Here is a 10,922-nt window from a genome sequence, read left to right as displayed (position 1 = left end):
CAAGTTGAGAGATATGATCGATAGTCACGATGCGTATGGATTTATTATGACACATAATGATATATATCGGTGATTGTCAACATCAAAGCTAAATTTATCGAGTGACATTTGTAATTTAAGAGTTTTTTTTTTTGCATACTTATAGAATTTTTCTTATATCGGGGAGAGCTGTGTAAATTATCAATTCAATCTTGATAACAAATTATGATCGATCAAATTGAGAAATACGACGATCACGATAATCAACTATCAATTCAATCTTGTGAACGAATCATGATAAGTCAGGTTGAGAGATTCGATCGATAGCCACGACGCATACGGATTTATTGTGATACATCATGATATATATCGGTGATTGTCAATATCGAAACGAACCGATTCCAACATATAAATTACCTCATGTCAGTCGTTATCACCTAATAATTTATATTTATCGATAATCTCACAACTTAATCTTTTTAGATTTAAAGATTTAATTTAAAATCCTAAGAAAATGTTTTATCCAAATCAGCTGGACTGGCATCAGTGTTCATGTCAAATTAACAGTTAAAAATTGTTATATTGTCCTCCACCTACATTGCAGAGTGCATCCACTGCAGCTCTCACCAAGCACAATATATTCTTATTCTTGCAGAGTGATACCACCATCACCACCACCACCACCACCACCTGCAGCATCAGCATGAGGTGTAAAGGACCATGTCCTTTTGTCCTGCACCAATCTCTTGCCACCGTCACTTTGTCTCAAAGATGGGGCCTCTAAAGATTTGCCTGCAATGTCATGTATAAAGGACTATAAAATCTACTATACTATGAACTCATGAACTGTGTGCACTTGCAGCTGATGCTTCTTTAATCTGTGTACCCACCACCCATTTCTCTTCCCTATTCCTTGTGCCTTGTGCCAGCTTTTGGGCAGTCTTTAGGTTGGATCTTATGTTTCTCTTTTATTCAAGACATTGCTTGATCATATATGCATATGTTATCCTGAAGATGATGTTAGATTCCACTAGTTAATGTCTTGGCTTTACACAATTTAATTGTTGATTCTGTGATATGGAAGCTCCACTTTCTGTGCCAAAGTTTCTCTCTGTTGGACCATTCAGTGTCTCTGTGTGTGTCAATAATTGTGCAGGTGTTAGCTGAGAAGACCTGAAGGACAGGTAGACAAGCAGCCAATCTTACAATAACAATAAAAAATATATATACAGTGATGTTTTAGATTCATTTATTTATAATAAAATTAAATAAAAAATTATCCGATAAAACATTAGTCAGAAATATGGGGTTGAGAGTTTAAATAAATTCTTATCCGATAAATTTTTCATCTAAAATATTAATTTGACGATAATCGTTGAAGATCGAGGGCTCAAATTTTCATCCGATAAACTAATTCTTGAAAATATAAATTGATATAGCTAATAAGGATTTTAATATCAAATCCGACCTTCACCGCTTACATTTAAAAGTAAATAAAAAATAAAAAAAAGTTTGGTCATTGGATTTTTCATCTTCCAAAAGAAAGATGAGACAACAATAATTTACGCTCATGAGCAGAACTGACGCTAATAGAAAAATGAGACAACAATAATTTACCTGATAATTAATAATATATGATGATCTTTGTTCGTGATATCTCTGTGAAGAGACACCCACCTATACACATACAATCTGGCATAAAGAGTGGCAGCACAAATGCAAAGCTTTTAGTGACATTATGATGCTTCGGGGATGCCCTAAAAAAGTTCACGTAACTTTTCGGGAAACGCATGCAGTTTGCATGCAGAAAGTCGCCACATGAATGCATGAATGCGTTGACATGGAGGAATGGTGCAGTAGTCAGACTCCACCCTTCACCTGAATGCCATTCCATCATCTGACCTGTCCATCCCACTGATGATGTGCAATCCTTCCTGGCATCCTCATCAAAAACTGAGTGAGGAATCTGCCTCTTCCGATCCTTCGATCAAATCAATCAATTCCCTGAATTTCTTTCTATTGTGAATCTTATCGTCGTCGTGATAAGATTCGTAAAGATAAGATTGTGTATATTGATCCTTTTTAATCCCCTATTGTGTTATGATATTATTCGCTAGTCATACCAAAACCATAATTTTCTTTTAACGTTGACTTGAAGGTAAGAATGAGCAATAATGATGTTCAAGAAATGAGGAGCATGAATGATCTACATAAAAGAAGAGGATCGTCGAAAATGTACTCGATAAGATTTTCCTTTGACGATCAAGTCGATACTTAATGAGAAAGTAAATAAAAATAATAAAAGAAAAACAAAGAAGAAAGGAAGTGAGAAAATAATTACCACTTCGATGATGAAGCATATCCCTTATCGTCTCATTGGCTGGCCTTGATGTAGTGCTAAGTCTAGAAGCACTAGTTTTCTATTTTATCTCCATTCCTGCAATATGATAATAATTAAGCCACTTTCATCCTTCAAGCAGACAAAAAAAAAAAAAAAAAGAAGAAAAAAATCCCACTTTCTTCATGTTTCAAGACAAGTCAGATTCTCCATTATTGCCTCCTTTTCCATGTATGTTGTCTTCCCCCTCTTTCAGGTGTGGAATGGCCAATAGGAGGTGGTGTTGGAACACTCCCAAAACACGACAGATTCCTGTATGAAATGCCAACATACCTTTTTCCCATTAAAGCAAACCTTTCAGCCATGCACATGGATTAGTAGGCTTTTGCCTGGGGACTTATGCCTCAGCCTCTTGTTGCTCGACCAAAGGCCAATGGTGAATGAGTCTTGCAGGTGACTAAAGCTCATGTCTTCTTTATGAGAAGAGATACCAGAAGCAAGCTCATGGCTTCTCTCACACCATGGGCCACTCTGCCAAGAATATATGAGTTCTTCATGTGACTTCAAATAAATCCTAGAGGAGAAGAAAAAGGAAGTTACCAAAGAGTTCAAAGTTCAATGGCACCAGCAGCAGTAACACCAACTGACACCCAGTGTGGAGGTTGGCCATGTAAAGATACATAGATGACTCTGTCTATCAAGACAAGCAAATTGCTGTCAAAAGTTGAGTTGAAGGGCATTTTATGATTCAGCTTTCATCACATAAGAACTGATACCGGTCATTGCAACTCTGAATGAGTTAAATGGTGAATGCCAGTCCACAAGGAGCTCAACCAGTCCAGTCCAAATGGTGGAATCATAAAGAAAGGCATGCAGAGCTCCCATTTGCTTAAAGAAAGGGGAAAAGGTACTAGATTTGGGTGTCTACCAGTAGTCCACTGAGAACTTTGTATATGGCAGTCATCACGAAGTCTGTAAACAAATGATGATCTTTTTTACTTGTTTGCATGGCCACTAGGAAGAGCCAGCCAAGGCAGTGGCTTACTTATTGCCTCTCCACCCTCTTCTCTCCTGCAGCAAGAGGAACCCCATCCTTTTTTGGCCACTGAGATCCTGAGTGCTTGAGAGGTATTTACTTTAAACTTCTCTTGGTGTATGCACATCTAATCAACTTCTCATGCGTTGCAGATTTCCACACTAAAACTTCAGATTTCTTTTTTCTTTGTTCAGTTTGCCTGCATCAAAACAGTGTGTGGAGGATCAGCCTTTTTGTTCCGAATGTGTAATGTGGAAGCTAAATCTGTCCAGTGAGCCCCCAGTCACTCTTTTCACACATCCTTCTTGTTCTCTCTTGATAAACAATTCTTTTTCATGTGTTGAGATAGGATCTCTACTTTGCCAATGATGTCATGGACACCTGCCCAGTTCCTGTTGTCTTGTGGCACTTCATATAAGCCAAGTACCACCGCTTCTGCCACTCACTGAATGCTGCATTCAGGAAGCCAACTCTTATTCTTTACCAGACCCAACATGAAGAACAAGAGATAAGTCCTTCCCCAGCTGATGATACACAGAGGCTTTTAACTCATACATCCTCCACTAAGCCCTCATCAATCCCTGATACAGAGTCTCTCTCCAGTGTTGAGGTGAGAGTACTCTTGATCTTCGACGTTCTATCACCATTCTTTCCTTTTTTCGAGAGAAAAAGCAGCAAGGAGAACCCCTGACATCTGCTTGCAAGGAACACAGACCAGATGCATTGAAATCTGTAGGAACCTTTTCTTTGTTGGATCACAATTTGCATGGGTTTCATGCTACGTACAACTTCATTTCAGGCGAAGAGAGGCCCCAAGGATGGGAGAACCAAGCAAGGACAGGATAGGAAAGGTACCAAAGCATCAAAAGAGCTACTTTGATGTGTTGGGCCTCTGCTGCTCGTCTGAAGTCCCCCTGATTGAGAAGATATTGAAGCCTTTGAGTGGAGTTCAGAAGGTCTCCGTGATCGTTCCCTCAAAGACAGTCATAGTAGTCCATGACAGCCTCCTCATTTCGCAGCATGAGATACGTAAGTTTAAACCATTGCCTCTGCATGAATTCATCTCTGCATTCTGATGACATCAACATCTTAACATTCCATACTACTATAAACCATTCAGTTGACTGATTGAGACATGAGATCTAGCGTCCTCCTCCTGCAAATTGTGGCTCACAGTTATGATGATGCTAAAACAGCTCTATGGAAACTGACTATGATTTCAACAATCCTACCACCTGACCCAAGTTTAATTCTGAAAGTTATTGTCAGAAGTCAGAACCACATAAGCTGATCTCTATGCACCTTTAATCAACAACATTTCATGCTCTGCATAAAATTGCATCTCCAAAACAGGACCATAACTGATGGCTTGTTTTGCTTCATCAGTCAAGGCATTAAACCAGGCAAGGCTTGAAGCTACAGTTCAAGCATATGGCTCTGCGGAGATCACCAAGAAATGGCCAAGCCCCTACATACTGGCTTGTGGAGTGCTACTTGTGGTTTCACTGTTCAAGCGGTTCTTCCATCCGCTCAGATGGTTCGCGATAGCAGCAGTTCTTGTCGGCATAAATCCGATCATTCTGAGAGGCATTGCAGCCATTCGGAGGCTTACGCTGGACATCAACATCCTTCTGCTAATTGCAGGTACACCAATCCCTCTCTCTGTGGAAGAGAAGACATAAGAAATTTTAAGAACATTTGACAGTTTAAGGCAGGCCAATGTTTTTTCTTGGCGAAATGCTAAAGCAGGAAAACTTAAACACTGAGAAACTTTGAGAATGAAGGAAGGATAACAATCAAATTTAACCCAACCTTGTTTCAGTATAGAATGTCTTGCAGCATGGTATATACACTTCATGAAATGGTCCAATCATATAATAATCATAGAGAAAGTGAGCAAACTTTTTGTGGTTTTAATTATTCAGTTAGAACTTCAAATAAATATTCTAGCTAACTAGTTTCCATCAAAGCTTTTTGTTTGGAAGATGTGATATAAGTTACTGTTGAACGCTTGCATATAGTTTTGCAGCAAAGTATGGAATGCAAACCCTCACATAGAACCCTTGATCATACAAACATCTTTGTGCTTCCACTACCTACAAAGCTCTGGAACTAGTTTGAAATTTCTCCTAGTAGTAGAACAAGGCATTCCAACAAAATTTCCTATCAATAGTCTTTGTAAACACTAGTTTTTCGATAATGCCTTCTCATTTCATAAAATAAGGCATAATCCCAACCTAATCCAATATGAAAAAAGAACATTGGTGTGCTATTCTTGTGTGATTTGATCAAGCATCTCTTTCACATGTGAAGTTCCCCATGTTCAAGATGGAAGGTCTGTTCAGTACATCTTTTTTCCTCCTCTAATCTGGAATTTGATATTTATCTGCATCATTCTTGTTAAAAGTTATGCAACTCACAAGAAGTAATAATGTATTTACGGCCACAATGGCCTGCTGTTGGTGCCTTTTGACAGTTGGTGGGGCAGTTGCACTCAGAGACTATTCAGAAGCAGCGTTTGTTGTTTTCCTCTTCACGATTGCTGAATGGTTGGAATCAAGGGCCAGCCACAAGGTTATTACTCCCATGATTGCATGATGCACAGTTTCAACTAAGAAGAAGGCTTCCATGGATGAACTACTCTTAAAAGTAAAAGTTGGATCATTTGAACAGATAGGTTCCACACCAAATTGGCATACCTATAGCAAAAGTGTCATGACCTTATTATACAGATAAATGACAAATGTTTGAGGAGTTTTTTATCAGCCCAAGTGTCCTCCAACTAATTCTGTGAAGCTGAATCAACTCAGTTGTTCACAGAACTTACCAATTTATCCCAAAGTACCCATAGGTTCTATGAAATCTCTAATTTGGGCCTAGATATTCACAATTTAAAAAATTTACAAATTCATAACAAAGTATATTTCCATCACCAGAAGCTGATCATTCAGGTCTGACCCACTCATTCCTTTGCAGCCTATAATGGCTGCACAGAACATAATCTAAGCTCTCTTTTAAGATTTTGGATATTGGAAACTGTGCAGTGAATTAATAAATGAATAACTGATTAGAGCTCATACAACTAAAAGATCATACCTTTCTATCCCCTGCATGATACTAGTTCAAAATGAGTCAGAAATTCTAGCCTGCAGGCTACTGTCGGGATGTCATCACTGATGAGCATGGCTCCTCAGAAGGCTGTTCTGGCTGAAACAGGCCAAGTTGTGGACATTGAAGATGTCGAAATCAATACCATCATTGAAGTCAAAGCTGGAGAAGTGATCCCTATTGATGGCATTGTAGTCGATGGGCAGAGTGAAGTTGATGAGAGAAGCCTTACAGGAGAGTCTTTGCCTGTAACCAAGCAAGTTAACTCTCTGGTTTGGGCTGGCACACTCAACATAGATGGTATGATCCTCCCATAAGATCTTAAACTGAAACACTGCTCCATTGGGGAAGTTCAACAACATTCCATAATGATCTCTAAGAGGAATTGCAGGTTATATCAGTCTCAGAACAACTGCTCTATCAGAGAACTCTGCTGTGGCCAAAATGAAAAGGTTGGTGGAGGAAGCACAAAATAGAAGGTCAAACACACAGAGACTGATAGACTCTTGCACAAAGTATTACACACCAGGTCAGTGAGCCTCTAACAGATTCTCAGTGGTATATTCTTTTTTCTAAACAAATCATACTTTCAACTAATAATACATGTAATAAACTTAAAATGAGATGTATTTACTGCATCAGTGTATCGAATATTAGATGGTTAAATGTAGTCAGAGATGCTATGACCAAAACTTACTGCAATTACCAGTAAAATTTTGCTAAGACTTTGACTTTAAATCTCTTATAAGATGTAAACCAATCAGTTTGATGTTTTCAAAAACTTAGCATTGCTTGGATAAATCATCAAAGATATTCTTTCTCATCTTCACCTGTCTGCTATGCAGCTGTCGTAATCGTAGCAGCAGGAGTCGCGTTAGTTCCCCTGGTATTGAGAGTAAACAATCCCAGAATCTGGTTCCAGTTGGCATTGGTCCTTCTTGTGAGTGCATGCCCTTGTGCACTGGTGCTGTCCACACCTGTTGCAACTTTTTGTGCACTTCTAAAAGCAGCAAGGATAGGACTCCTCATCAAAGGGGGTGATGTTCTTGAAGCCCTGGCCAAAATAAGAGTAGTGGCATTCGACAAGACCGGGACGATAACGAAAGGAGAGTTTAAAGTTGTGGAGTTCCAGTCCATAAGCAGCAAGGTTTCTCTGGAGATGCTTCTTTACTGGTGAGTGTAGGCAGAAGTAGGATTTTTGCTAGCAATCATGGTTGGCCTATGTTCACATAAGTCAAGAAAACATCAATGATGGTACACAAGAAAACAACTAATAGAATTAGTTAATTCATTGTTCAAGGAAAAAAGGATCATTATTCTTACTTATTACTTTGTGGAGAATACTCCAAGCATTGAGAAATGTAACTGGGAAAATTAGAAAACAGCATCAGAAAAGCTCACGTAATCAAAGATAAATCAGTGACACAATTGAAATTAAAGGCTCATTTGACAAGCTTGTTATGCATTTCATGTTCACTGTCAATTTAGTTTCTTCTTTGCAACAAGTAATTTTTTGATTTTAACTTGACTATAGAGACATAATATTCACAACATATTGCAAATTTGATCTAGTCTGACGTCTTTTCAGGGTTTCAAGTATCGAGAGTAAGTCGAGCCATCCAATGGCAGCTGCACTTGTTGAACATGCCCGGTCACATTCCATTGAACCAAAACCAGACTGTGTTAAAGAATTCCACATCTATCCTGGAGAGGGAATATACGGAGAAGTAGATGGAAGAGACATTCATATTGGGAATAAACGAATAGCAGCAAGGGTTTTGTGTGAAACAGGTACTATCATTTGTTCTCAATCATTCAATTCCTTGAAACATCAACATCACATACCTATATCCATTTTTTTTGTTTTCTTAAACGTCAGGAACTTTTTTAGCAGTGCAATTCAAGTTTTGACAAACTTACAAATGCAACTTATAAGATAGAATAAGATTTCTAAATTGAATATGTTGGAGAAAAACAAGTCCTAACGAGCTTGCAACTCAAGATGGACACAGGATGGACAATAATGCCGATGAGAAAACAAAAATGTTTCAGAGAAAAGTAAAATATAACTGTAAAATTTTCGCATATGGTTCTAGTTTGTCAAAGTATCTAGTCCTAGTTTGTCAAACAAAGTATCTAGTGCACTTAGGCTGTAATTTTGCGACTACTGGAATACCTAGATTAGTTCTTCTGTTAGATCTTGTATGACTAAAGAATCACACCACGAGCACTTGTTCAAAGAACAAATACAACTTAGGATGAGACAAACTTAAGTTGCCGAATAGTTCTTAAGTCCATAAACTTCTGCAAACGAATAAAAGTCCAGATTTAGAGAATATATCTCACCGAGCATGTTATTCTTTTTTCTCTAACAAAAGAGACTGCATAACTTGTTTGATTCCAGTTTGCTAATGGCAATGGATTCTGTTCGATGACTGAAAGCAGGTTACTTTTTGGAATGGCAAGATAAATAGGACTGCACGCACTTCTCAAATTTAGTAGAGCAAAATCTTCAAAATGATTAGTTCTGAAAATTTTGTATGACAATTTGTCCTGAAATTTTCAGTTCCAAACATGGAGGACATGAAGGAAGGTGTCACCTATGGATATGTGTTCTTGGATATGGTACCAGTTGGAACATATGCCCTTTCCGATACCTGCCGAATAGGAGCTGCAGAAGCTATCAAGGAGTTGAAGTCATTAGGGATCAAAACAGCAATGCTTACTGGAGATAGCATGGAAGCATCACTGCATGCACAAAGACAGGTATTTACATTGTTACCTCTTCCTTCCCTCTTTCAAAAATCATGTGAAAATATGTTTTGGTATCATTTTTAAACCTCTTCAAACATTTATGATGTAAAATTCAAGTCATAGGCCAACATGGATAATCTAACACCGTTTCCCCCTTTCTACAATAGCTAAATCATGTCATGGAAGAAGTCCATGCCGAGCTACTACCAGAAGATAAGGTGCAGTTAATTGGCAAGCTCAAGTCCAGAGAAGGATCTACAGCAATGGTTGGAGATGGGATGAATGACGCACCTGCATTAGCCATGGCCGATGTCGGGATCTCCATGGGGGTTTCAGGTTCTGCCGTTGCAATGGAGACTAGCCACATAACCCTCATGTCGAACGACATCTGCAAGATCCCTAGAGCCATCAGGCTGGCAAGAAAGACGCGTCGGATGATCATCATGAACATCATCTTCTCAGGGGTGACCAAAATTGCCATTCTGGCAATTGCCTTCGCCGGTCGCCCACTTCTTTGGGCGGCTGTCCTTGCTGACGTTGGTACATGCTTGCTCGTAATCTTAAATAGCATGACGCTGCTGCAAACCAAAACATCTCCGAAGAACAAATGTTGTGGCTCGTCCCACAAAGCACACATGGAGAAGCCCAAACATGCAGAGCACTGCGGATGCCAGGATAACCATGGTTGCCATGATCACAGGAAGGCCATGGATGAAAGAAGGCACAGCCATTGCATGAATCATGATCATCCGGAAGAATCACCAGCTCATGCTCGCTGTTGCCAGGAGCTGGCCACAAAGCCAACTAATTCATCCCAAGAACACTCGATCACAATAACTGATGCAAGGCATGACAGTGGTGACCTGCAGAAACAGCAAGATGGTCCTGATAGCAACATGACATGTGAGAATCAAACACTAAAGTGTTCATCCAACAATTGTAATGACAAAGAGAAGAAAAGGATTGAGGAATGTTGCATGGGCAACAGAAATGACTGTGGGATGCAGAAAGGCTGCTCCTCTTCACAAGGGTTGATAATAGAAAGGAGAGAACTTGGTGGATGCTGCAGGACCTACACAAAGGCATGTGGGAGTAAAGATAGCTGCTGTGCGAGTGGGAGAGTACAATTGCCTGAAATCATAACAGAGTAGAAGAAGAAAAGCACTGATTAGGCCAGTAAAAAGATCAGAAAAAATAAAAGACAAAGGAGAGGATGAGGAGATCTGATTTTGTGGGTTTCTTCTTCATGTGAGATCTACTAGACTGGCCATGAACCCTAGCCATCTTGTTCAAGAATAGGAGCATGATAACATGCTTATTTTTTTTTGACAACAGACTCTAAGATCATTTCTACTGAGGCATAGGAAATGCTGGAAAGCTTGATTGAAAGATTGGAAGAGCTGATAATGGAACTGAACTGAAAGATCATTAGCCAAGAATACAACCAATGAATACTGCAGATCTGAGTGGAGTTGAGAATGGAACTGAACATTGTTTGTGAAGAATTGTAGCATTGATACTCACCTTCAAATGGATGATCAACTCTGGAATATACTCGAAATCTTCATGGCCTTAGCTACTAATTTGAACCACAAGACTTTGTTGTTGTGATCTAAAGCTTATGGTGCTTGCATTTCATTGATCAAGAACATTCAAGTTTGTTCTGACTAGTGTATGATTTGAGTTCTACTGAACATGATTCAGAAG

General features: G+C 39.1%; 1 protein-coding gene and 1 long non-coding RNA gene across 3 annotated transcripts; one reads left to right on the top strand and one right to left on the bottom strand.

The window, feature by feature from the left end:
• Positions 1 to 1,448: 1,448 nt before the first annotated feature.
• On the bottom strand, positions 1,449 to 9,008 carry LOC135619833 (uncharacterized). Its single transcript, XR_010489501.1, has 7 exons — positions 8,808 to 9,008; positions 7,785 to 7,826; positions 7,292 to 7,680; positions 2,918 to 5,015; positions 2,496 to 2,848; positions 2,321 to 2,416; positions 1,449 to 1,983 (listed from the first exon to the last, which is right to left on the bottom strand). It is a non-coding gene; the product is annotated as an uncharacterized LOC135619833 (long non-coding RNA).
• Positions 3,109 to 10,779, top strand: LOC135585337 (putative inactive cadmium/zinc-transporting ATPase HMA3). Of its 2 annotated transcripts, none has more exons than XM_065122204.1 (12): positions 3,109 to 3,224; positions 3,336 to 3,445; positions 3,548 to 3,624; positions 4,153 to 4,382; positions 4,740 to 4,997; positions 5,830 to 5,927; positions 6,506 to 6,761; positions 6,853 to 6,990; positions 7,307 to 7,634; positions 8,050 to 8,252; positions 9,028 to 9,227; positions 9,383 to 10,779. In XM_065122204.1, exons 3-12 carry the CDS (start codon positions 3,596 to 3,598, stop codon positions 10,364 to 10,366), a joined length of 2,724 nt encoding a protein of 907 aa, XP_064978276.1. In that variant the 5' UTR covers positions 3,109 to 3,224; positions 3,336 to 3,445; positions 3,548 to 3,595; the 3' UTR covers positions 10,367 to 10,779. The 2 variants fall into 2 exon arrangements, with proteins under 2 accessions (XP_064978276.1, XP_064978275.1); XM_065122203.1 differs by having other exon boundaries at positions 3,527 to 3,624.
• The last annotated feature ends 143 nt before the right edge of the window (positions 10,780 to 10,922 follow it).

The sequence above is a fragment of the Musa acuminata genome, chromosome BXJ2-8 (genome assembly GCF_036884655.1).
Source record: "Musa acuminata AAA Group cultivar baxijiao chromosome BXJ2-8, Cavendish_Baxijiao_AAA, whole genome shotgun sequence".
NCBI lineage: Eukaryota > Viridiplantae > Streptophyta > Magnoliopsida > Zingiberales > Musaceae > Musa > Musa acuminata.
This window is presented reverse-complemented; position numbering and strand designations above follow the sequence as displayed.

Coding starts and splice junctions, on each gene's coding strand:
- LOC135585337 (XM_065122204.1), top strand. CDS start 3,596: ATGTGTAATGTGGAAGCTAAATCTGTCCA. Junction 4,998..5,829: donor CATCCTTCTGCTAATTGCAG/GTACACCAATCC, acceptor GCCTTTTGACAG/TTGGTGGGGCAGTTGCACTC. Junction 6,762..6,852: donor TGGCACACTCAACATAGATG/GTATGATCCTCC, acceptor GAGGAATTGCAG/GTTATATCAGTCTCAGAACA.